The following is a 26,988-nucleotide window of genomic DNA, read 5'->3' on the forward strand; positions in this document are numbered from 1 at the left end:
TTTTTTTTTTTGAGACAAGAGTCTTGCTCTGTTGCCCAAGTTAGAGTACAGTAGTGCAATCTCGGCTCACTGCAACCTCCTTGCCTTCTGGGTTCGATCAATTCTCCTGCCTCAGTCTCCCAAGTAGCTGGGATTACAGGCGTGCACCACCACGCCCAGCCAGAAATATGCTTTGAAAACTGACCTTTGTAGAACTTTTTTATTTTTTTGTAGAGCCTAGGCTGCTCTTGAACTTCTGGGCTCAAGCGATCCTCCTACCTCAGCACCCCAAAGTGCTGGGATTCCATGTGTAAGCCACTGTGCCTGGCCCCAAGTGTTTCCTGCCCCAGATCACCAAGGAAGGCAAGAACAGGCAAGAACTGATGTCTGAGGGCTCCAAGGGAGATTCGTCACATGAGGGGTTGCAGCAACGGGCCCCTGCACATGCCAGTGCCTAGAAGTATGTGGTGTAGAATTTTAGCTGAGGCTTAGAGAGGGCTGGGCAGGTGCGGGCTCAGCTGACCAGGCCTCCTTGTGCATTGAGGAACTATGAGAGTTTAGAACCCTCTGACTACATGGAGTGCAGCGTGGGTGAAAGCGGAGAAACCAAGGAGTTGACCACGCTGGTCTGGGCCAGTCATGAGGTTGAGGCTGGTGCAGGTGAAGGTCAAGGGTGGAGAGAGAGGTAGGTGGGTTGAGGGGATATTTAGGAAGGAGAATGAGTGGGTGGGGGGGATTGGCTGGTGTGGCCGGATGGAAAGGGATGGCAGCTGACACGGACTCCTTGTAGGTCAGTGGCCTACAAGGCCAGTGAGGTGCGGACACAGCAGAATCAGACATGGGTGGATCGGGAGGAGCTGGGCTCTGGACACCTCATTCGTATTAACGCTCCTGCAGGTAAGAATTGTCTTTTGGAGTCAGAGTCTTGCTGTGTCGCACAGGATGGAGTGCAGTGGCATGATGACCTTGGCTCACTGCAACCTCCGCCTCCTGGGTTCAAGCGATTCTCCTGCCTCAGCCTCCTGAGTTGCTGGGATTACAGGCATGCGCCATCATGCCCAGCTAATTTTTGTATTTTTAGTAGAGATGGGGTTTCACCATGTTTACCAGGCTGGTCTCGAACTCCTTGCCTCAAGTGACCCGCCCACCTTGGCCTCCCAAAGTGCCGACATTACAGGTGTGAGCCACCAGGCCCGACCAAGAACTGGCTTATTGCAGTAGAAATCTTTGAGACCATGACAGAAACTAGAAACCAAGTCTGCTATTGACCAAAACATTGGTGAGGAATCAAGAAGTGGTTCTGGCCGGACATGGTGGCTCACACCCTGTAATCCCAGAACTTTGGGAGACTGCAGTGGGAGGATCCCTGGAGCTCAGGAGTTCAAGATCAGCCTGGGCAACATAGTGAGACACAATCTCTATTAAAACAGAGAGAAAGTGGGCCATTACTTTGGGAGGCTGAGGCGGGAAGATCACTTGCGGTCAGGAGTTCGAGACCAGCCTGGTCAACATGGCAAAACCCCGTCTCTATTAAAAATACAAAAAAATAGCTGGGTATGGTGGCACGTGCCTGTAATCCCAGGCGCATGGGAGGCTGAAGCAGGAAAATCGCTTGAACCTGAGAGGTGGACGTTGCAGTGAGCCAAGATTGCACCACTGCACTCACGCCTGGGCAACAGAGCAAGACTCTACCTCAAAAAAAAAGTGATCTGCCTACCTCGGCCTCCCAAAGTGCTGGGATTACAGGCAAGAGCCACTGCACCCGGCCCAAAAAGTGACTCTTAAAATGGCCAGACAGCCGGGCATGGTGGCTCACGCCTGTAATCCCAGCACTTTGGGAGGCCGAGGTGGGAGGCATGAGGTCAGGAGACCAGCCTGGCCAACATGGCAAAACCCCATCTCTACTAAAAATACAAAAATTAGCTGGGTGTGGTGGTGGGTGCCTGTAATCCCAGCTACTTGGGAGGCTGAGGCAGGAGAATCACTTGATCCTGGGGGGCAGAAGTTGCAGTGAGACTGCATCACTTCATTCCAGCCTGGGTGAAAGAGCAAAACTCCATCTCAAAATATATATATATATATAAACACACACACACACACAAAATAAACTGATTGAAAAAAAAAATAAAACGACCAGGTGACCTCACCAGCTTGGGGAATCTCTTAACGCCACCCTACCCTCCCCCACTGCCAAGGTTAACAGCAGCAGTTCAGGCTGTTGCGTGTTTGGGGTGTGTCCTGACGCAGCTTTCTCTAAATGTGATGTGCAAGTGACATGGTCTAGAACACATATCCAGGATCCAGTATGTGTCCAAAATGGCATCTTGCTGGACATTTGCTTCACTATGCAGCCTGCTGTTCTATCCTCAACAATGTTCTCAAGATCCTTCTATGTTTAATTAGATCCCGGTCATTTAAAAAATTGTTTTATGATGTTCCAATGACTGTTGCTGCCTAACAGATAGTGGTTTAAAACAATGTGTTTATTAGCTCTCGTGGTTTCTATGGGTCAGGAATGTGGGAAGTGCTCAGCTCAGCGGTATGGGCTCAGGGTCTCTGATGCAGCTGAAAGCTGAGGGCTAGGGCTGGGGCAGCCAGTGCTTTCTCTTCCCATGGTCTTGGTGGCCTTATAGCATGGACTTGGTTGGGCTTCCTCAAAAAATGGCAGGCTCCAGGAAGTCAGGCTGTTATACGGCAGCTGGTGATTCAAAAGTGAGTGTCTGAGCAAGCAAGGCGGAAGCTGTGGTGCTTTCTGTGACCTACTCTTAGTAGTTACATGATGTCACTTCCATTGAACTCTGAGTCCCAAGTCCACCCAAACTCCAGGGAAGGAAAAGAAGACTTGATGACTTGATGGAAGCAAGACTCTAGGAGAGGCCAGGCGCGGTGGCTCATGCCTGTAATCCCAGCACTTTGGGAGGATGGGGCAGGCGGATCACCTGAGGTCAGGAGTTTGAGACCAGCCTGGCCAACATGGCAAAACCACGTCTCTACTAAAAATACAAAAATTAGCTGGGCGTGGGTGCACGCCTGTTGTCCCAGCTACTCAAGAAACTATGGTGCCACTGTACTCCAGCTGTGCGACAGGGCGAGACTCTGCTTCAAAACAAAACGAAACAAATCAAAAAAGACTCTAGGAGAGCCAGCCTAGATGGCTGGATGGGAAAGCGCATGACCACCTGCCACATATGATGTCCCACATTATTCCTCCCACTCCCTCCTCATCCAGGCCGTGTCAGGTCCCATCATGCCCTGACCATTCGGCGTTTCAGCTTTAAGGTCCTGCTCACTCGTGTCTTGTGGAAGCCTCTCCTGACTCCTCGGAACACACTGAGCTGTGCGCCATTGCTTAGTTCACTACCTGGTTCCAGGGGCCATTTTAACCTTCAAGTCTCAGGGTCCCTGCTCCAGACCCCGGAGCAGGTAGCAGCCCCAGAGGAGTCTCATGCCCCCCAAACCTGAGCTCAGATCTGTGTAGCCTTAGGCCAGTGGCTCAACCTCCCTGAGCTCCACTTGTGTCATCTGGGAAACGGGAACGAAGTCCCCTAGCCCTTGGGGTTGTTGGAGGAAGGGCATTGGCCAGTGGGACTGAGAGAGAGAGCAAAGGCCTACCAGAGGGGCAGGTGCGGAGAGCAAAGGTCAGGAAGGGCAGTAGCCAGCCAGCAGCTGTCACCAGTCATACGGGTGGAGGCCCCTGGCTTGAGGACACTGTCCACATGGGGACCAAGCTGTTTCCAGGCCCTCAGGCCAAAGCTGATGTCTGAGACCTGAGTCAGATGGGCCTGCAGCCCGGACAACTCATCTGCACCACAGCTAACACGTACCCGTGTCCCCATGACATGGGTTTTGCATAGGTGGACATACAGACAAAGTTCTTTCTGTGGGCTCCCCTCATTTTTTTCCTAAAAACTATTTTCCTTAAAATTTTTTTTTTTTAGACAGGGTCTTACTCTGTCTCCCAGGCTGGAGTGTGGTGGTGGGATCACAGCTCACTGCAGCCTCAAACTCCTGGGCTCAAGTGATCCTCCTGCCTCAGCTTCCCAAGTAGCTAGGAGTACAGATGTGCACCACTGTGCCTGGCTAATTTAATTTTTTCATTTTTTTGAGATGGCGGTCTCTCTATGTTGCCTAGGATGGTCTCAAACTCCTGGCCTCAAAAAATCTTCACAATCGGCCGGGCGCGGTAGCTCAAGCCTGTAATCCCAGCACTTCGGGAGGCCGAGACGGGCGGATCACGAGGTCAGGAGTTCGAGACCATCCTGGCTAACACGGTGAAACCCCGTCTCTACTAAAAAATACAAAAAGCTAGCCGGGCGAGGTGGCGGGCGCCTGTAGTCCCAGCTACTCGGGAGGCTGAGGCAGGAGAATGGCGTAAACCTGGGAGGTGGAGCTTGCAGTGAGCTGAGATCCGGCCACTGCACTCCAGCCCGGGCGACAGAGTGAGACTCCGTCTCCAAAAAAAAAAAAAAATCTTCACAATCTTCCTGCCTCAGCCTCCCAAAGTGCTGGGATTATGGATATGAGCCAACATGCCCAGACTAAGAGACTTATTTTTATTTTTTAATTTTATTATTTTTTTATTTGTTGGTTGGTTTAAGTGCTGGGATACCTGTGCAGAATGTGCAGGTTTGTTACGTAGGTATACATGTCCCATGGCATGGTGGCTTGCTGCACCTATTAACCCATCATCTAGGTTTTAAGTCCCACAAGCATTAGGTATCTGTCCTAATGCTCTCTCTCCTGGGACTTATTTTTAAATTGGCCTCATCCTGAAAACCATGAAATCATAGGTTTGGTGAGCTGGTTTTCCATAAACGTTAAAATAAATTCTGGCTGGGAGTGGTGGCTTACACCTGTAATCTCAGCACTGTGGGAGGCCAGCGTGGGCAGACTGCTTGAGCCCAGGGGTTTGAGACCAGCCTGGGCAACAGGGCGAAATCCTGTCTCTACTAAAAATACAAAAAAATTAGGCGGATGTGGTGGCACACGCCTGTAATCTCAGCTACTCAGAAGGCTGAGGTGGCAGAATTCCTTGAGCCCAGGAGGCGGAGGTTGTAGCGAGCAGAGATCGTGTCACTATGTACTCCAGCCTGGGTGACCCAGCAAGACCCTGTCTCAAAAATAAATACATAAATAATACATTCTAATCTATTAAAATAAAGCCAAAGCTATTGAAACAAACAAAATGAGGATTTTCCCAAATGGTGGAGTGAGGATCTTGGCAAATCCTCTCCCTAAAAGAAACAGTAAAGCTTAAGAGAACTGTCCAAAGCAACCATCCCGGGACTGTGAAGATCTGGTCAAAGGTGTTCACCCGGTGAGGACATGTTTAACTACCGAGTGGCAGAGAAGAGCAGTAGGAGGTGATTTCTGCCTGGGGCTGCTCCTGGCCTGGGCCCCCAGCTCTAGCCAGGCCATGGAAATCAGTGGCCTCGCTGCTGGAGGGCCTCACTGTTGGAAGCTGCAGGGATCTCGGCGCGGAGTGAACAGGGAGGGGAGGGCCAAGGTCATCAGCTGGCCTAAGGTTGAGACTCCAATTGGGCAACAGATTGGTAAACTAGCCAGAAATGGAAAAGGAGGTCCAGCTGGCCCCCGGTATCCACAGGGGTTTGGGGGGCCACGTGCAGGCCAAGACAACACATACGCCCTGGAGAGAGCCCGATGCACGTCTCCCTGCCCAACAGAGCTGAAGTGCATGCCCTAATAGGAACCACAGGCAGAAAGCAAAGGTAGGGCCAGCTTGCAAACTGCCTGGGCAGAGCCACTGACTCAGCATTTGGGCACAAGTTCTGACCAACCACCGACTGATGTCTCAGCTCGGCTGACCCAGGGGTGACTCCTTCTAAAGAAAAACGAGAACTGGGCCAGGAGGGGCGGCTCACGCCTGTAATCCCAGCATTTTGGGAGGCCGAGGTGGGCAGATTGCTTGAGCCCAGGAGTTCAAGACCACTGTGGGCAACATGGAAAAACCCTGTCTCTACCAAAAAAAAAAAAAAAAATTTGCCAGGTGTGGTGGCACAAGTCTGTAGTTCCAGCTGCTCGGGAGGCTGAGGTGGGAGGATGGCTTGAGCCCAGGAGGCTGTAGTGAGCTGAGATTGCACCACTGCAGTCCAGCATCAGTGACGGCACGAGACCTTGCCTCCGAGGGGAAACATAAAAGAAGAAAAAGAAAGAAAGAAAAATGAGAATTAAGAACAAAACAAGGCCGGGCATGGTGGCTCAAGCCTGTAATCCCAGCACTTTGGGAGGCTGAGGTGAGCAGATCACCTGAGGTCAGGAGTTCGAGATCAGCCTGGCCAACACGGTGAAACCTTGTCTTTACTAAAAATACAAAAATTAGCCGGGAATGGTGGCAGGTGCCTGTAATCCCAGCTACTCCAGAGGCTAAGGCGGGGGAATCGCTTGAACCCGGGAGGCGGAGGCTGCAGTGAGCCAAGATCACACCACTGCACTCCAGCCTGGGTGACAGTGAGAGACTCCATCTCAAAAACATACAAAAATTAAAACAAATAAATAAAATACAATGTCTACTTTCTGACAACAAAAGCTTGGCAGACATGTGAAGAAACAGAAAAGTGTGACCTACACTGAGGACAAAAAGGAGTCAAGAGAACCTTTCTGTGGAAGAACGGGTCCGGATGTTGGACCTAAAGCCTTCAAAGCAGCTACTAAAAATAGGTTCAAGCTGGGTTGTGCATGTCTGTGGTCCCAGATACACTGGAGGCTGAAGAGGGAGGATCATCTGAGCTCTGGAAGTTGAGTTATGATCACACCACTGCACTCCAGCCTGGGCAACAGAGCAACACCCTGTCTTGATTTAAAAAAAAAATTAAAAAAAAATAGGCTGAGGCAGGAGGGTCACTTGAGCTCAGGAGTTCAGACCACCAGCCCAGGCAACAAAGCAAAACATTATCTCTACACACACACACAACAATTAGCCCAGTGTGCTGCTGTGCACCTGTGGTCCCAGCTACTTAGGGGGCTGAGGCAGGAGGATCACTTGAGCCCAGGAGGTCAAGGCTGTTATGAACCGTGATGACACCACTTCACTCTAGCTTGGGTGACAGAGCAAGACCTTGTCTCAATTAAAGAAAAAAAAAAAAAGGTTCAAAGAGCTAGAAGAAACCATATTTCAAGAATTAAAGCCAAGTATGACCATAATGACCCACTAATAATGGCTCTTAATGAACAGACAAAAATGGTAAGAATTCAAATTAGTTGGGCACGGTGGCTCACATCTGTAATCTCAGTACTTTGAAAGGCTGAGGCGGGTGGATTGCTTGAACTCAGGAGTTTGAGACCAGCCTGGGCAACATCACAAAACCGTCTCTACCAAAAACAAAAAACAAAAAACAAAAACAGGCTGGGCGTGATGGCGCAAGCACTGTGGGAGGCCGAGACGGGCGGATCACGAGGTCAGGAGATCGAGACCATCCTGGCTAACATGGTGAAACCCCGTCTCTACTAAAAAATACAAAAAACTAGCTGGGCGAGGTGGTGGGCGCCTGTAGTCCCAGCTACTTGGGAGGCTGAGGCAGGAGAATGGCGTAAACCCGGGAGGCGGAGCTTGCAGTGAGCTGAGATCCGGCCACTGCACTCCAGCCCAGGCGACAGAGCGAGACTCTTGTCTCAAAAAAAACAAAAATTAGTTGGGTGTGGTGGTGTGCACCTGTAATCCCAGCTCCTCAGGAGGCTGAGGTGGGAGGATTGCTTGAGCTCAGCAAGCAGAGGTTGCAATGAGCAGAGATTGAGCCACTGCACTCCAGCCAAGACTTACTGTAAAAAACTCAAAGCATGGTGGCTCATGCCTGTAATCCCAGCACTTTGGGAGGCCAAGGTGGGTGGATCACTTGAGATCAGGAATTTGAGAGCAGCCTGGCCAACACGGTGACACCCTGCCTCTACTAAAAATACAAAAATTAGTGGCCGGGCACAGTGGCTCATGCCTGTAATCCCTGCACTCTGGGAGGTTGAGGCGGGTGCATCACCTGAGCTCAGGAGTTTGAGACCAGCCTGGCCAACATGATGAAACCCCATCTCTACTAAAATACAAAAAGTTAGCTGGGCATGGTGGCGCACCCTGTAATCCCAGCTACTCAGGAGGCTGAGGCAGTAGAATCGCTCGAACCCGGGAGGCTGAGGTTGCAGTGAGCCGAGATCATGCCACTGCACTCCAGCCTGGGTGACAGAGACTTCGTCTCAAAAACAAAACAAAAAAACAAAAACTCAAATTACATTCTGGATTTGAAAGCCCTCCATGACCACCTGGGCTTCCATTACGCCCTGAGCTTCCTGCATCACGGCCCTGAGAGCTCTATGTGGCGTTTGCCCATTTCTGTGAGGGTCTCCGCAACCCAGGCTTGGCCACGGACAGGGTAGGGACGGAGCCGCCTGATCCCTGCACTATAGGTCTCAACTGAACAAATGATGGAGACCTGCAGCGGCAAAGGCCACATATGTGGCCAGGCAAGTCCTCTTCCCCTGCCAGGGTCTCAGTATCCTCCTCTGTGAAACAGGCCCCATGGGCTCTGGTGCCAGGAGAAGGACAGGGACCTGGACATGAGGTGGTCCCCACCACTCCTGCTGGCAGAAACCCCGGGAGCCAGGCATGAGTCCACCTGCAGGCAAGGCTGTGAGTTTTGTTGTTGGTTTAATTTATTACTGTTTGACATCCAGTGACACTGACATACCCTCGCCGGGCCCCCGGCGAGTCTGACCTGTCCAATAAAATACAGTACGAGGAGTGGACGGTGACGCACATGCATCCACGCTTAACTACAGTGACTCCAAACTGCGGCGCAACAGTACTGCCAGCAAAGGAAAAGAAAAACAGGTATCGCGTGTTCCCCAATTCGGAATTCTCTCTCTCTCTCTTTTAGACAGTTAATGCTGTTACAAATGCTACTGATGCCAGGACAGGGCCAGTCACAAACAGTCCTACAGCTTCTCAGCTGTATAAATATGGAAGATTCTTTTGTTTATACAGTTTTACCCCAAGTCTGAAACTACGACTGCCACTACCCGTTACTGCTAAGGCCTATGCCGTCTCGGCTCTGGAACGAAGGGCTCGGGGTCGAGACTGGAATGTCGGGGCTCAGTCTTCTTCGCTGCCACTTCCTGAGCGGTCCTGGAGAGGGGACAGGAGGAGACAGTATGCGTTGGCCGCCCCTGTTAGGGCACTTTGCCAGGGGCCTGCCAAGTTTTAAATAAACTTGCTCAAGAAAACACCGATGCCGGCAACAGAAGCTACTGCAGCCATAGCTACGCCTGAACTTCATGTTTCTCTAGAGGACCAGTCCCTGTGCCCACACTCGGCCGTCTCGGGACCTGCGAGGCTCCATGTGTCTTCCCTGCTCTGTCCCATGTCACCTGCCTGGCCCTTGGCCCCTGACCTACAGCTTCCAAACCATCTTGGCTCTTACTAACTGTGAAAGATCTTTGCTCTTTCATGTAATTTTTTTTTTTTTTTTAAGACAGGGTCTTGCTCTGTTGCCCAGGCTGGAGTGCAGTGGTGCTGTCTCGGCTCACTGCAGCCTCGACCTCCCAGGCTCCAGTGAGCCTCCTGCCTCAGTTTCCCAAAGTGCTGGGATTACAGGTGTGAGCCACCGTGCCCGGCCCATAAAACCTTTTTAAACGGCCTGGCATGGGCCATAAACCACTTTGCTCTGGCTTGGGCAAGAGAGACACCATCACAGCCCAGACCCTCCTGCCTGACACAGGGGCCACCCCTCCCCATGAGGGCTTCAAGAATGTCCTCGAAGGTCACGTGCCTCTTTTGTCAGACTAATTCCTAGGCACTGAAATTTGCTGCTTCTGTGCGGACAAAATGGCATTCACCGGGCTTCAATGGGAGCCAGGCCTGAGTGGGGGCGGCTCCCTCATCCATGCAGCCTCCTTGCTTTGCATAAGAGGAAACTGAAGCTTGAGAAGCAAAGTGACCTGCCAGGTCCCACAGCTAGAAGGGCCAGAGACAGAGGTGAAGATTATTTAAAGCCAGCAAGTGGATCTGCTCAGGCTCCCCACTGTCCCCCAAAAACTGTCCACTGTGGGTTTGGCGTTTCTGCCCATTCTCTACCACACTGAGAAGACAGGGCACTGCCTGGTGGGTCCCCAATCCTAGCACCTCCCACTCGACCCTAATCAAGCCCTGGCCTGCCTGGCCTCAGCCCAGGAGCCCTGGTGCTATGGGACCGCCTGTTGCCTATCCTGAGACCTCATATGTCCTCCCAGTCCCCAGACACCCACAGGTACTAACAGTTGGTTCCAGGGTCACACAGGCTTGGGTTTGAGTGGCAGCCTTGCCACATACTGGCTGTGTGACCTGGGGTCAGCCATGGCAGGTCAAGCCTCAGTTTCCCCACCTGCAGCATGGGGGAGTGGGAGCACCACCCCGCAGGGCTGTCCTGTCAGGGCCCTGGGATGCCTCCCGCCACCCACCAGCCCTCCCTGCTCGGGGGCCCGACCTTACCTCCTCTTGTTCCTCCTCACTGTCGTCGTCACTCACGACCGGTTTGGCTCGGGACCCTCGGCTCGGTCGCCGCCGGCCGCCCTTCAGCCGGTCCTGTGCTTTCTCCTTCCGGCCAAGCTTGATCTTCACTTTGACAGACCGAGCTAGAGGGGACCAGGAGGGAAAGACAGCCTTGAGCTCTGGGAATGCAGCACCCTCACAGCAAGGGGCGTCTGGGAGCCGGGAGGGCTGTGAAAAGCTGTGGCCTTGGGGGCTCTCCGGCCAGCGTGAACCCCGGCATCCTGAACCCCCCCGGGACTCACATTCAGATTCAGAGCCTTCCTCCTCGCCCTCTTCCTCCTCCTCACTCTCCTCGCCTTCACTGTCATCCTCCTTCTCGATTTTCTGCCGCACGCTGGTGAAGACCGACTGCAAGACGATGGAGTCTTCATAGATCTGGGCGGAGACACCAGGGGCTTGAGTGGATGGGCCTGACTGGAGGGTTGCCTGCCCGGCCCTGGCCCCAGCCCCAGCCCCAGCCCCAGCCCCAGCCCTGTGTTGTCCCTGGACAGCTGATCAGTGGCCAGTGCGAGCCTCAGTGGGTCGGGGCTTCAGCCCACCCAGGGTGGAAGGCCCTCTCCATAATCTTCCTCCACAGGTACCCCAGAGAGCATCAGGCTTCTGAAATGCTCCAGGGTGAAAGGTCAGGCACACTGGTTTGGGAATGACTGCAGGTGCCTCCCTCCTGCAGAATCTCTGAGGTCTGCAATAACATTAGAAATGCATGTCCCTTGTTGAAGCCAGCATCTTCCCCAAACGCATCAAAGTCAAGTACTTTTTCTGAGAGGCATCAATCCCAAACACACTTAAGAAAAGTTTGCCACATTGAGGCTGTGTATGTGTCAATTCTATCACAGGAAAGAACACACCCACAGGATTCCTCTGAAGAGTGTGCCCCAGGGAATTTAAAACAAAATTCCAACAGACAGAGGACTCTATTTCTTCTGTTGTGCCTATCTTTATTTTCTTTGGTAAATACGTACTGCTTTTGTAATTGCTAAAAAATCCCAAGTTGTTGGAAATTTAAATTTTTTTTTTTTTTTAAAGACAGGGTCTTGTTACATTGCCCAGGCTGGTCTTGAACTCCTGGCCCCAAGTGATCCTCCCGCCTTGGCCTCCCAAAGTGCTGGGATTACAGGCACGAACCACCACAGCTAGCGGGAATTGTTTTTAACCCATCAATTCAAAAAGGAAGCAGGGGTGGGTTGGTTCAAAGCCCAGCTGTGGGAGTGGCCCATCCCCATCCCTCAGCGGTGCCCTCACCAGGGAGCCCTCCAGGTTGAAGGTCTGAGCATTCTGGCACAGCAGCATGACGTCCTTCTCTAGGTCGTTGAGGCTGCGGTACTTGTGGTTGCGGATGCGCTCCTGCAATGGACAGGAGGAGCAGGTCTTACCTCAGGACCACGCCTCGTCTGCCTGCAGGTCCCGCTGTGTGCTGGGGACCCCCCGGGCCAGGATTCCTCGCGTCTATGAGGATGTGGCTCAAGCCCCAGCCTTGGTAACCTGGCCCACCAGGCATGGGAACTGCATGACTGAGGCGCAGCACTGAGTGAGCGGGACCTTGAAGGAACACCCAACACCGACTGCTCACTGACATCCCACAGGACACCCCCAACCCTTACAAGGAGCCCCAAAAGCCCACGACCAGGTCCCTAACCAGGCAGCCCAAGGCCCTGCCCAGGCAGTTTCTGGTCATTCTGCCCACACACCACAGCTCTCAGATAGGGGTGCCCCTGGGTCAGACTCCCCCCCGGGCAGATGCACAGCACAGGCACAACGTCAGTGTTACCTTTATCTTCTTGAAGTCCACGGGCTTGCGGATGAGCTCGTAGTACTCCGGCAGCTCCTTTCTCGAGGGCAGCTGGATGAAGACCTCGCTGAGCTGACGTCCACTGCTGCTGCAAGGCAGAACCGGCGGGCGTCACCCCCGGGCCCGCCCACCAGGGAGCCCCTACCCCGCCTCAGCAGGTCCACCCATTGTTTGAGGACAGAGAGGATGAGAAATTCAAACTTGGCTCAGGAGCTATTTCTTTCACATTTTTTTTTTTTTTTTTGAGACGGAGTTTCGCTCGTTGCCCAAGCTGGAGTGCAATGGTACGATCTCAGCTCACTGCAACCTCCACCTCCCACGTTCAGGCGATTCTCCTGCCTCAGACACTGGAGTCACTGGGATTACAGGCGTGTGCCACCATGCCAGGCTAATTTTGTATTTTTAGTAGAGACAGGGTTTCCCCATGTCGATCAGACTGGTTTCAAACTCCTGACCTCAGGTGATCAGCCCACCTCGGCCTCCCAAAGTGCTGGGATTACAGGTGTGAGCCACCACACGTGGCCCGCACATGTGCTTTCTTGTAGCTTCTGGAACAATCCCCAGCGACAACCACACACACAGGCCTGTGATGTGGTTTTTGTTTTTTTTTTTTTTTTTGAGACGGAGTCTCATTCTGTCACCAGGCTAGAGTGCAGTGGTCTGATCTTGGCTCACTGCAACCTCTGCCTCCAGGGCTCAAGCAATTCTCCTGCCTCAGCCTCCCGAGTAGCTGGGATTACAGGTGCCCATCACCACACCTGGTTAATTTATTTTTAGTAGATGGGGTTTCACCATGTTGGCCAGGCTGGTCTCGATCTCTCGACCTCATGATCCGCCGGTCTCAGCCTCCTGAAGTGCTGGGATTACAGGCATGAGCCACTGCACCCGGCCAATACATTTGTTTTTGAGACAGGGTCTTGCTCTGTTGCTCAGGCTGGAGTGCAGTGGTGTGATCATGACTCACTACAGTCTCAACCTTCTGGGTTCAAGTGATCCTCCCAGCACAGCCTCCCGAGTAGCTGGGACTATAGGTGTGCACCACCAGGCACAGCTAAAATTTTTTGTAGAAATAGGGGGTCTCACTATTTTGCCCAGGCTGGTCTCAAACCTCTGGCCTCAAGCAATCCTTCCTCAGCCTCCCGAAGTGCTGGGATTATAGTCAGAAGCCACCGCACCTGGCCTGGGATGTATCTGGATCTCTGCTCTGTCCTCACTGGGGACTGATTTAACCCCCTGAACACCACCAGAAGCGCCGTCGTGTACTCGGCACAGTGGCGGTGATGAGACTCTACCAGGCCTCGTGCACAGCACTCCCAGCTCTTACCAGGTCGTGCCCATACCTGAGCCTGGCTCAGGAGGATGGGGTGGGTGGGGACAGAAGCTCTGAGAGCTGACCTTGCTCTGATAGAACCCAGACCGCAGGCTGGGAAAATGAGAACGCATGGCAACCGCGCTCTCCCCTCTGCTTTGGCCCAGAGGAAGGGCCTGTCCAGGAAACGGCCCTAAGCAGGGAGCCATCAGGCAGATGAGGCCTAAAAGTGGCCAACGGGGCCCGACGGGAAGAAGGAGCTGAGTTTGAGTTCTGGTAACTCCAGCTGCCTCATTAGCACCGCTTCTATCCTTATGCTCTTTTCCAGAAAATCCCAGAGGGCAGGGCAGCCCGCTCATGCCACTGGCTGGCCCCACCGTCTGTCTGGGTGTCCTGAGTGCTCCTTGTCTTGTTTCTGTTTACTGTCCTGGAAAATGGCAGCGACAACATGGTGGCTTCCTTGGTTCTGTCGCTGGGGGGTCCTGATGTCACCAAGGGCCAGACGGGCCAGGCCTGCCTCCAGGAGGCTGCCCGCGGGCGGGATCCCAGAAGACCTCCTGCTTCTTTGGTGTTTGTGTGCATCACGAAGCCCCTGACCTGGCTTCTAAAACGAGAGCCTCCTGAGATGCAGATGTTACACACAGGAGCCAGAATCCTGTCCGTGCACCTCCCCTGGACTTGACAACCGCCATCATCCCTCCTTGCTGGGCCAGTCACACCTTACGCACACTAAACTCTGAAGCAGGCAGCAGTGTCAGGCCAGCTGTGTGGAGGAGGGAAGTCGAGGTGGGAGTGAATTTCCTGGCCTGGCCACAGCCTGCAGTGAGCCTCTGCCTTCCAGGGCTGTCCTTCTCCAGCGCGTGCTCATGAAGTACCTTACATCTCCCCATCTCCTGCCAGGAGGTGTTTTTGGTCCTGGGTGTGGGACCAGCTGGTCCAGCAGAGGAGCACATGAACTTCTAAGCCAGCGTTCCTGTCATGGGCCCTTCTTGGAGGCACAGGCTTCCTTTTTCTCATGCACAGGCTGGTGGCCGGCTTGGCCACAGGCAACTGTTGGTAAACCTGGTCCACAGGCTCAGAAAAGAACACGCAGCAGAGGCACTTGCTGCTTGGTGGCCCTGGAGAAAGACACGACTTCCCCTTTGAATCGGGAAGCGTGTGTCCCATCTGCAGCTCAGGCAGAGCGGGCCTGTACCTCTTCCCTCTCCTAAGCCGGCACATCCTGTTCTCCACTCTATGGAATTTTTTGAGCAAAGAGCTCTCCTCTCTCTTCACAATGGCAGCATCCACCCTATACCTGTTACGATGAGGCACATCAAGAGCTGTGCCTTACGCTGCGAAGCAGGATGTGCAGCACAGGCAGGAGCAACAGAAGAGCCCCAATGCGATATTCTCTTCTATGAAAAGCAGCGCACTCTGCCACTTTCCATTCTATTACATTTTTAAAGAAATGCCAGTTGTAGGCCAGGTGCAGTGGCTCGTGCCTGTAATCCCAGCACTTTGGGAGGCCAAAGTGGGAGGACTGCTTGAGCCCAGGAGTTTGAGACCAGCCTGGGCAACATGGCAAAACCCCATTTCTATTTCACTGAGGGGAAAAAAAAAAGCCAGTTTTGTGATCCACTCAATGCCATTAGTGGCCAGCACAGTGCAGACTCTTGGTCTGAAACGCCCTGCCCTGTGGCCATGGGGGGCTTGCTGCACACTGTGGCCCTTGCCCTGGAGGGCAGCTCCCTATGCAGGCAGCGCAGGAAGTAAGATCCCAGGACTGTGACAGCAGAAGGCTTAATAATAGCACCCCGCCACCCCAACACCACCTCCATCAGGCTAATGAGAAACAGCTACAGGCCGCAAAAAAAAAACACAAGGTGCGGCTGGGCGCGGTGGCTCACGCCTGTAATCTCAGAACTTTGGGAGGCTGAGGTGGGTGGATCATGAAGTCAGGAGTTCAAGACCAGCCTGGCCAAGATGGTGAAACCCGTCTCTACTAAAAATACAAAAATTAGCGGGGTGTGGTGGCAGGCAGCTGTAATCCCAGCTACTCGGGAGGCTGAGACAGGAGAATCGCTTGAACCTGGGTGGCAGAGGTGGCAGTGAGCTGAGATCGCACCATTGCACTCTAGCCTGGATGGCAGAGTGAGACTCAAAATACAAACAAAAACAAAACAAAACACAAAACCAAGGTACAAGAGCACCCCCTTCCGGACCTCTAGGAGAATTGGGTTCTGGATGAATAAAGACCACCCAGGGGCTGGTTTGAGGATTCCGCTCTGGTGCAGAGTTCCCCAGAGGTCCTGTCCTCAGGCTTTGCTGCAGCAAGCGGGGTGCTGAGAGCCTCCCTCACCTCTATATTAAAGAGGGACATGCCACAGCCTCCCCTCACTTGGAATAAAACCCGGAGTCCTCCGGACAGGTGCCATCACCTTTGATGTCAGTGCCCCTAGCTAAGCTCTCACGCTCGCGTCAGGGCCTACAAAGGGGATTCCACTCCCCATGGGAATTTGGGCTCTGTCCTCATCTCAGGGCAAACATCGCCTCCTCTGACCCCCACACATACCCCAGCCCACACCTCTTAATATCTGACTTAACACCAACGCACAGATCTTTTTGAAACAGAGTCTCGCATTGTCGCCCAGGCTGGAGTGCAGCGGCGCGATCTCGGCTCACTGCAACCTCTGCCTCCCAGGTTCAAGCGATTCTCCTGCTTCAGCCTCCCAAGTAGCTGGGATTACAGGCGCACCACCACACCTGGCTAGTTTTTTTATTTTTAGTAGACATGGGTTTCACCATGTTGGTCAGGCTAGTCTCCAACTCCTGACCTCCTGATCCATCCACCTTGGCTTCCCAAAAGTGCTGGGATTACATACAGGCTAAGCCACCGCGCCTGGCCCAATGCACAGATCTTTAGCATGAGGCTAAAGATGTGCTCCTGTCAGTCCTTCCCCCAGGGGTGATCCTGGGCCGAGGCTGACCGCTTCTTGAAGTTGATGATGCAGAAACACACAGGGGAGCCCCCAAGCCTGGAGTGGCTTCCTACCTTCCCACTGTCCCTGTTGCCCAGTGCAGCGACAGGTCCTGAAGTGGGCACATACCAGCCATGCCCAGTTCCCACTGCTGGGCATCTGGGTTGTGCCCAGGGTTGGAAACCAGGAAGCACGTGTCTGTGGACACTCAGGTACAAGTGTTTAGTTTGCAGTTCTCCTGGGAATTTATCTGGGAGAAGATACTCTGGGTCACAGGGTGGGGAAATGCTCTACTTAGTAGATACTGAGCCAGCGTGAGCGGTGCTCGTCCTTGCAGCCATTCTACAACGTGGCCCTAAACACGCTTCCTTGTTGTGCAGAGAAGTCAAGCACCGTTTCACAGGTTCTTCCAGGCAGCGCCTGTTCCCATCTTTGGCCCATTTCCCTCCCTGGGGAGTCCTTTGTTGGATGCATTACTGCAAACACCTGCTCCAGTCTAGGAACTGTGAACTGTTTCTTTTCTCTCTTTTTACAGACACGGTCTTGTTCCGTTGCCCAGGCTGGAGCGCAGTGGTGCCATCCTAGCTCACTGCAGCCTCCAACTCCGGGGCTCATGAGATCCTACTGCCTCAGCCTCCCAAGTAGCTAGGATTACAGGCACATGCCACAACGCCCGGCTAATTTTAAAAATATTTTGTAGAGATGGGGTCTCACTATGTTGCCCAGGCTGGTCTCAAACTCCTGGGCTCAAGGGATCCTCCCATATCAGTCTCCCAAAGCACTGGAATTACAGGTGTGTGGCACTGTGCTCAGCCCAGTGTAAATATTTGAGGCTTGTTGGGGCTGCCTCTGTTGCAACTGCTCAGTTCTGCCGCTGTTCCATGAAGGGAACCATAGACGATGCAGAAATTGGTGGGCTTTGGCTGCATTCCAACAAAACATCATTTATCAACACTGAGATTTGAATTTCGTTTTTTTTTTTTTTTTTGAGATGGAGTCTCACTCTGTCACCCACGTTGGAGCGCAGTGGTGTGATCTTGGCTCATTGCAACCTCCGCCTCCCGAGTAGCTGGGAGGTGGCACACACCACCACCACGCCTGGCTAATTTTTGTATTTTTAGTAGAAATGGGGTTTCGCCATGTTGGCCAGGCTGGTCTGGAACTCTTAAGTTCCAGCGATCTGCCAGCCTTGGCCTCCCAAAGTGCTGGGATTATAGGCGTGAGCCTAGGTTGAATGTTTTGACATGTTATAAAGTATTACCTTGAGAATTATTTAGACTTACAGCTGTGACACAGAAAACATTCTGACTCATGCATCGGGGAGTGAAAGGAAGTTCACCAGAGAATCTGTCAATGAACGTGGTCTGAAGGCACCTCCCTGCGGGCCAGGCACAGGCTTCCAGTAAAGATAGAGGTGCCAGGAGCTCTGCTGAGGGGTCTGTGCGTCAAGGCTCTCGCCTGGCTACAGGTTATGATGTTGATGGCTTCCAATGCACCAATATTTGTAATAAGCTGATAGATTCTAACAAGCCAATACCACACCCGGGGACACCTATTTCTTATTATGGGTTCAATACAGTTGAACAATGAAATCCAAGTTCAGTTTCATTTGTTGAGACAGGGTCTCACTCTGTTGCTCAGGCTGGAGTGCAGTGGTGTAATCTCAGCTCACCATAGCCTTGACCTCCTGGACTCACGTGATCCTCCTGCTTCAGCCTCCCAAGTAGCTAGAACTACAGGATGCCACCACGCCCAGCTTTTTTTTTTTGTATTTTCTGTAGAGATGAAGATTCACCATGTTGACCAGGCTAGTGCTGAATTCCTGGGCTCACGTGATCCACCCATCTCAGCGTACCAAAGTGTTGGAATTACAGGCATGAGCCTGGCATGAGTTCAGTTTTTTGTTTGTTTGTTTGAGACAGAATCTCCTCTGTCACTCAGGCTGCAGTGATGCAATCTCGGCTTACTATTACCTCCGCTTCCCGGGTTCAAGTGATTCTCCCAACTCAGCCTTCCGAGTAGCTGGGACTATAGGCGTGCGCCACTGCGCCCAGGCCCCAAGTTTTTTTTTTTTTTCCCCCTTTTTTTCTTTTTTGAGACAGAATCTCGCTCTTGTCCCCCAGGCTGGAGTGCAATGGTGAGATCTCAGCTTACTGCAACCTCCGCCTCCCGGGATCAAGCGATTCTCTTGCCTCAGCCTCCCAAGTAGCTGGAATTATAGGCGCCTGTCACCACGCCTGGCTAATTTTTGTATTTTTAGTAGAGACGGGGTTTCACCATGTTGGCCAGGCTGGTCTCAAACTCCTGACCTCATGATCCGCTCACCTCGGCCTCTCTGGCCGAGTGCAGTAGCAGCCAGCCCCTGCCAGACTCAGGCCAAAGCTGTCACCATGAATTGGCAAGGCAGCAGCTCAGGCCCTGGGCTGGGGATCATCGTCCCCTCTCACAATGCACAAGGTGCTGGTGCTGGCCTCTGGGCTGTGTGCCTGGCCACGTTATTTCAGTCAGGCCCCTGTGCTGCAGATGTGGAGACTGAGGCACAGAGACAGGTGTGGAGCTCAGATCTTCACCATACTTAAGTTCCCCCTACAGTAACCACAGGGCTGCTGCCTCCAGGTAGTGCAGAGTGGGAATGGAACCCAGACGGCCCGCCCGGTGGGGCCAGAGCTTTGTGAGGCTTAGCTGCGGCAGCCTGGACCTGTCTCCGTCTTTCCGAGCTGCCTAAGCATAAACTGCAACCATTGTGCCTCTCTAGCCCTGAGGCTGTGTTCATGTGTCTCCTGACCTCAGCACAGGCATCAAGTTCAACACCATTGTCTACCATGTAGTTTTTGTTTGTTTGTTTGTTTGTTTTGAGACGTAGTCTCACTGTCACCCAGGCTGGAGTGCAGTGGCGCGATCTCAGCTCACCGCAACCTCCACCTCCCAGGTTCAAGCGATTCTCCTGCCTCAGCCTCCCGAGTAGCTGTGATTAAAGGCATGTGCCACCATGCCTGGCTAATATTTGTTTTTTTTTTTTTTTTTTTTTTTTTGAGACGGAGTCTCGCTCTGTCGCCCAGGCTGGAGTGCAGTGGCCAGATCTCAGCTCACTGCAAGCTCCACCTCCCGGGTTTACACCATTCTCCTGCCTCAGCCTCCCGAGTAGCTGGGACCACAGGTGCCCGCCACCTCACCCGGCTAGTTTTTTGTATTTTTTTTTTAGTAGAGACGGGGTTTCACCGGGTTAGCCAGGATGGTCTCGATCTCCTGACCTTGTGATCCGCCCGTCTCGGTCTCCCAAAGTGCTGGGATTACAGGCTTGAGCCACCGTGCCTGGCCAATATTTGTATTTTTTTGTTTTGTTTTGTTTTGTTTTTGAGACGGAGTCTTGCTCTGCCGCCTAGGCTGGAGTGCTGTGGCCGGATCTCAGCTCACTGCAAGCTACGCCTCCCGGGTTCACGCCATTCTCCTGTCTCAGCCTCCCGAGTAGCTGGGACTACAGGAGCCCGCCTTGTCGCCCGGCTAGTTTTTTGTATTTTTTAGTAGAGACGGGGTTTCACCGTATTAGCCAGGATGGTCTCGATCTCCTGACCTCGTGATCCACCCGTCTCGGCCTCCCAAAGTGCTGGGATTACAGGCTTGAGCCACCGCGCCCGGCCCAATATTTGTATTTTAATAGAGATGGGGTTTTGCCACATTGGCCAAGCTGTTCTCCAACTTCTGACCTCAAGTATCAGCCCGGCTCGGCCTCCCAAAGTGCTGGGATTACAGATGTGAGCCACTGTGCCTGGCCTGCATGGTCTTTATTGTAGCAGCATCTCTGCCCTATCACTGTCGCAGGCAGGCTGGTGGCTGGTGGCTGGCGGCGTGGTCTTCAGCAGCCTGCCTGCTGAAGCCACGTGGACCAGCAGATGCCCTTCTCTGAGCCCTTAACAAGCACACCAAGGGGATGCCCCCTGACACACATGCGGCCTTGATACTTGGACACAGAGCCCCAAATGCCTCAGCCACCAGCTGTCGACTGCTATAAAGAACCCAGGGAGGGAGGCGGAGATTGCAGTGAGCCAAGATTGTGCCACTGCACTCCAGCCTGGGCTACAGAGCAAGACTGTGTCTCAAAAAAAAAAAAAAAAAAAGAACCCAAGGAAGAAGGTATCAACTGGCAGTGCACAGTCCCACAAGTCTGAACCTGACCCAGAGTCACAGCAAACATTTCTGCATGTTCTGATTTTAAAGTAAAATCTCCTACATGCAACTTAATTTCTTCATTCTGGTTTCGATTTCTGGCAGGTTCCTCAATGTGGTTTGAGATTTCAAACCACCAAGGAGAAACGCCCTTGGCTGAGGGCAGGTGTGTGGTCCAGGGCCCCTGTGAGGCCCCTGGTGCTGGCACAGCCCCGCTCAAGCCCCTAGCCTCCCTCCAGGCTCTGCATGCACTGTGTCCTCTCTGCCTGGGACACTTGTCCCTCTCCTCCCAGTGGACACTGCTCACGCTTCCTGTTCTGCTTATGTGGCCCTTCCCACTGGAGCCACCACAAGTCCCTGGACAGCAGAGGCCGGAACTGCCCACGTGGTACCACAGAACACTCCAGCCTGTTCCCACTGTGGCCCCTGAGCAGGAGGAGCATGTCATTGCACTCTGTGTACACAATGTAAAGGACAGTGGCTGTGAAGGCCAGCAGTGCCACACTCCGGGGCCTGGGAAGGAGGGGTCTTGTGGCTGTGAATCTGACTGCAGAGGAACAGGGTAAAAGCTCTCCAGGCAAGAGAACCGGACACGTATGATGAGGTCATCACAGAGGTCACGTCAAACACAATTCTGCCGGTATAAAATACAAACTAGGGGGCTGCAAGTATCTCCAACGATCAAAAACAATATTCAAAAAGATTCCACCTGACAGGAAGGGCGTCCCTGCCTCTCCTAAAGGGTCTGGCCCCAACACAGCAGCGGGTGCTCAGCTGAACCACTTCTGTCCTCAGATGTCACCACCTAGAGGGACCACGTGGCTCCCAACTGCAGTTACGGGCACATTCTCCAGCTCGGCGAGGCAGGCTCAAGACACCGAATCCAGAGGACAACGTCCTGTGTTCACTCTTTGAATTGTCAGAACTCAGGTCTACACAGACGCCAGTCTCTTTTCAGGCTTCACATTTAACTCAATTACAGAGTTGAACTAATTAGGGGGTTCTGGAAAGCAAACTAAGAAACAAAAATTCCGGCCAGGCGTGATGGTGGTGCGCACCTGTAATCCCAGCTACTTGGGTGGCTGAGGCAGGAGAATCGCTTGAACCTGGAAGGTGGAGGTTACAGGGAGCCAAGATCACGCCATGGCACTCCAGCCTGGCTGACAGAGTGAGACTCTGCCTCACACACACAAAAAAGTCCAATTAAAAATAAGTTGTCTTTTCTTTTCTTGGAAAAGAGCAATTGAAAGTTAGAGACAAAAAAGTGAGCTGTTAGCTGTGTCTGACTTTATTCCATTCAAGCTCTTCTCAGCCTGGTGCAGCTGTGTGGGGCCAAGGAGGGGCCGAGTGACACGAGCACCACCTGCCACGCAGTTGGTAGCGTGGAACCTTCCAGGAGTCTGACAGATGTGTCATACAGAATGTAACTTCTAGCCAATGATGGGCAAATAATAATAATAATAATAATAATAATAATAATAATAATAATAATAATAAAGAATGTAACTTCACCCCAAATGAGGTCTTTTGCCTAGAGCTACTGGGAGGTGATCTCTGGGCACTTAGAATGTCACACCTAATGGATGTCTTTGTTTACATGGGGTCTGGAACCAGTCCTAGGTTGGGGCTTTGGGCTATTTAGTTTCTGCTCGACCTGCAGAGGGGCTCGAGATGGAGGTCAGTCATGTGGGTAGCCAGCTGTGTCTTTGTGACCAAGTCCCAGTAAAAATGCTTGACACAGGGTGGGTGTGGTGGCTCACGCCTGTAATCCCAACACTTCGGGAGGCTGAGGCAGGCAGAGCACTTAAGGTCAGGAGTTCGAGACCAGCCTGGCCAACATGGTGAAACTCCATCTCTACTAAAAATACAAAAATTAGCCAGGTGTGGTGGCGCAAGCCTGTAACCCCAGCTGCTTAGGAGGCTGAGACAGGAGAATCACTTCAATCCAGGAGGCAGAGATTGCAGTGAGCCGAGATTGCCCCATTGCACTCCAGCCTGAGTGACAGAGTTAAAACAAAACAAAACAAAACAAAACAAAACAAAACAAAACAAACTCTGGACACGGAGGCTTCTCTGGTTGGCAATGCTCTTTGTCAGCGTCACCAGGAACATGAGCGCTGTCTGCAACTCCACAGGGAGGAGACAAAGTAAAGTCCTGTGTCTGGAACCTCAGGATCACCTCAAGTGATCCGCCCACCTTGGCCCCCAAGAGGCCTCATACACCTCTTGTCTTGGTTGATTTTAATCTGTAGCCTTGCACTGTAATAAATCATAACTGCAAGCATAACAGGCTGAGAATGACGGCACTTGAGGGTGATCTTGCGGACTTTCCCCAAACTGTGCAACAGGGTGGACCCCGAGTTTGTTTTCCCTCATAGCTTCAAATTTAGTTAAGAATATCAGAAATATCCATTAACTACACCAATTTTGTATCCAAACATCATGTTTGAAATTACTGCTAAATGGAGGCAGCTTTTCTTTCGCTTTTTTTTTTGCAACAGGGTCTCACTCTGTCACCCATGCTGGAGTGCAGTGGGGTGATTATACCTCACTGTGGCCTTGGCCTCTTGTGGTCCTCCTGCCTCAGCTTCCTGAAGAGCTGAGACAACAGGCACGCACCACCACTCCTGGCTAATTTTTGTACTTTCTGTATAGGCGGGGTCTCCCTATGTTGCTCAGGTTGGTCTCGTATTCCTGGTCTCAAGGGATCCACACACCTTAGTCTTGCAAAGTTCTGGGATTACAGGCGTGAACTGCCACGCCCAGCTGAGGCAGCTTTTCAATGACTATCTTTCTTGAGTTGATGTGCCCTATGTGACGTTTTCCTGTGCAAATCACATTACAGTGAGTGGACAGACCCACACCTGCTGTGCTTCCAGCACTAAGGAGGCTTTCTTTAATAGTCGTCTTTGTTGTCCTACTTAATTCCAACATAAGTTACTCCCAGTCTAATGTGCAACCCCCAGGTCTGTGAATCCATCCATTCCAGGAAGATGTGAGGTTAAACTGAAAACATAAATCAAATCCGCCACTGAGGCACCCTCCCACATGGGTCCCAGATAAGACAGGAGCACTGCTGTGTGACTGAAATGTCAGTGTTCTTCTCAAAACAGGTCTCAGAATCTCTACCAGAATTGCATGTCCTGAAACAGAATAGTTTCGATAAAGCAGTCACTTAGCAATAAGAGTTAGGATTTGGGTTTTTTTTTTTTAATCTTTTTTTTTTTTTTTGAGATGGAGTCTCGCTCTGTCACCCAGGCTGGAGTGCAGTGGTGCAATCTCGGCTCACTGAAAGCTCTGTCTCCCGTGCTCACGCCATTCTTCTGCCTCAGCCTCCCGAGTAGCTGGGATTACAGGTACCCGCTACCACGCCCAGCTAATATTTTTGTATTTTTAGTGGAGACGGGGTTTCACTGTGTTAGCCAGGATGGTCTGGATCTCCTGACCTCGTGATCCACCCGCCTCAGCCTCCCAAAGTGCTGGGATTACAGGTGTGAGCCACCGCACCTGGCCTTTTTTTTTTTTTTTATAATAGAGACAGAGTCTCACTATGTTGTCCAGGCTCATCTGAAACCCTAGGCTCAAGTGATCCTCTGCCTCGGCCTCCCAAAGTGTTGGGATTACAGGCGTGAGCCACCACGTCCAGCCTGTACTGTTGTGGCTTTTTTGGGACAGGGTGTCACTCTCGTTGTCCAGGCTGGAGTGCAGTGGCACGATCATGGTGCACTGCAGCCTCGACTTCTCGAGCTTAGGTGATCCTCCCACCTAAACCTCCCGAGTAGCTGTGACTACAGGCAGGCACCACCATGCGTGGCTAATTTTTGTATTTTTCATAGAGATGGTTTTTCACCACATTGCCCAGATTGGTCTTGAACTCCTGGGCTCAAGAAATCCACCCACCTCGGCCTTCCAAAGTGCTGGGATTACAGGCATGAGCCACTGTGCCCAGCCGAAAGTTTTAATTTATTGTATGATTTATCATCAAATCTTACACAGGCTAGAAGACTGACTGTAGCAGCTGGGAGCCATTTCCTCTTTTGTCAGATGATATACAACTAAATATGACCCTAAGAGGGCTCTTTCTGTGAGTCTAAAACAAAAAACAAATGGACTAACACAGACATACTTTTTTGTCTGAAAATATTCAGGGTCTTAATAGGTTGAGCATGCTGTCTCTGTCTTTTTAAAGACCAAGGTGGAAGGCCGGGCGCGGTGGCTCACGCCTGTAATCCCAGCACTTTGGGAGGCCGAGACGGGCGGATCATGAGGTCAGGAGATCGAGACCATCCTGGCTAACACAGTGAAACCCCGTCTCTACTAAAAAAAAAACAAAAAAATCTAGCCGGGAACGGTGGCGGGCGCCTGTAGTCCCAGCTGCCCGGAGCCTGAGGCAGGAGAATGGCGTAAACCTGGGAGGCAGAGCTTGCAGTGAGCTGAGTTCCGGCCACTGCACTCCAGCCTGGGCGACAGAGCGAGACTCCGTCTCAAAAAACAAACAAACAAACAAACAAACCAAGGTGTAATGGAATGCAGAGAAGTGTACATATCTCATGTGTACACCTTGGTGAATGTACACATCATATACACATCCAGATCTATAGAGAGAATATCGCCAGTATCCTAGAAGGCTCGTCAATGTGGCTTTCCTGCTAATTCCCTCTCTCAAGGTAAGCACTGCTTGGCAGCCATCACTGTGGATCCGCTTCTGACCCTCACAGAACTGGAGGCACATAGTAGGCCCTCTTTAGCGTCTGGCTTCTTTCACTCAATAATATGTAAGCTTCTTCCAGGTAGCAGTTTTCAGGTAGTCTGTTTTCACAGCTATTTGGGGCCCTGTACAATTAGGCCCCCACTGATCCATGCCCCTGTAGATGGACACTGGGCTGATTCCTGTTTTGGGAGATGATGAGCAAAGTGGCTATGGCCATGTCTGTCTGTGTGGACATGTACTCAGCTCTCCTGGGTAGAATGAGGGCTGCAGGTTGCTGGGTCAGAGGGCATGTACAGGCTGAGCCTCAGAAAATATTGTCTTTTGCAGTTTGATGGTTAAAAACAAGCAAAGCAAAACAGAAGAGACCGCCAAAGAGCTGCATACTCCTACACGCAGGGTGTGAGGTCAGATTGCTTCAGACCTGCCAGCACTGACGGGCATTCGGCCATTCTAGGACGCGTGCTGGCGCAAGTCACTCTGGTTTTAACGAGCATTTCCTTGAAGTCGTGATGCTAATGCAATGATGTGAGCGCCTTTCCCTACACTAGATTAGTCCTGGGATGTGCTGTGTAAGGAGGCATCTGTTCCCGGCTCTTGCCCAGCTTTAAACTGTGTTGTCGTTTCTGAATCTACGAGGAGTTTTCACTGTCTCCATCAGCGTGTCCATTAATAAACAGATGTTATTAATTTTAGTGAAGTCTAATTTCTCAATTGTTTGTGATTAGTGGCTTTTGGCTTCTGTGGAAGAAATCGATGCCTATTCATGAAGATTTTTCTCCTGTGTTTTCTTCTAGAACTTTGTTTTACCTTTCATGTTCTTACATCTACAGTCCACGTCACGTGGATCCAAGTGCATGGGGTGTGTGTGTGGGGGCAGGGGGTCAGGGCTCATCCTCTCTACGTGGATACCCAGGAGACCAGTGTGATGGAGACGCCCGTGCTTTCCCCACTGCACTTCAAGGATCTTCTTCAGATTGGTAATGTTAAGTTTCCCTCACAAGAATATCATTCCAAATAAAACATGGGGAGGGTCTGTCATTGTCATTAGATTTTTTTTTTCAGATATTGTCTCACTCTGTCACCCAGGCGGGAGTGTAGTGATGCAATCTTGGCTTGCTGCACCCTCTGCCTTCTGGGTTCAAGTGATTCTCGTGCCCTGTCTCCCGAGTAGCTGGGACCACAGGCACTCATCACCACGCCCGGTTCATTTCTTTTTTTCTATTTTTTGTAGAGATGAGGTTTCGCCATGTTGACCAGGCTGGTCTCAAACTCCTAACCTCAAGTGATCCGCCCGCCTAAGCCTCCCAAAGTACTGGGATTACATGGGCCACCATGCCTGGCCCGTATTTTTAAAAAGTATTCTGTATTTATTTTATTTTTTAAGAGACAGGGTCTCATTTCATCACCCAGGCTGGAGTGCAGCTGTGTGATCACAGCTCACAGTAGCCTGGACCTGCTGTGCTCAAGTGATCCTCCCACCTCAGCCTCCCGAGTAGCGGGGACCCCAGCCGTGCAACACTGCCCCCAGCCGTATCCCACACTTTAAGT

General features: G+C 52.0%; 1 protein-coding gene across 12 annotated transcripts in view; it reads right to left on the reverse strand.

Moving 5' to 3' along the window:
• Positions 1-8,615: 8,615 nt before the first annotated feature.
• SMARCA4 (SWI/SNF related, matrix associated, actin dependent regulator of chromatin, subfamily a, member 4) overlaps positions 8,616-26,988 on the reverse strand; it is a 101,980-nt gene continuing 83,607 nt past the window's right edge. For 5 of the 12 annotated variants that reach the window (XM_023194170.3, XM_023194177.2, XM_023194174.2 and 2 more), the window contains 5 exons: positions 12,276-12,384; positions 11,750-11,851; positions 10,750-10,882; positions 10,448-10,590; positions 8,616-9,106 (listed from right to left, as the gene is read on the reverse strand). In XM_023194170.3, coding sequence (XP_023049938.1) covers positions 9,074-9,106; positions 10,448-10,590; positions 10,750-10,882; positions 11,750-11,851; positions 12,276-12,384 — 520 coding nt within the window. In that variant the 3' untranslated portion in view covers positions 8,616-9,073. The remainder of the gene's footprint in view (positions 9,107-10,447; positions 10,591-10,749; positions 10,883-11,749; positions 11,852-12,275; positions 12,385-26,988) is intronic. The other 7 variants (XM_023194169.3, XM_023194179.3, XM_023194175.3 and 4 more) reach the window with 3 other exon arrangements.

This window comes from Piliocolobus tephrosceles, chromosome 21, assembly GCF_002776525.5.
Source record: "Piliocolobus tephrosceles isolate RC106 chromosome 21, ASM277652v3, whole genome shotgun sequence".
In the NCBI taxonomy this organism is placed as follows: Eukaryota; Metazoa; Chordata; class Mammalia; order Primates; family Cercopithecidae; genus Piliocolobus; species Piliocolobus tephrosceles.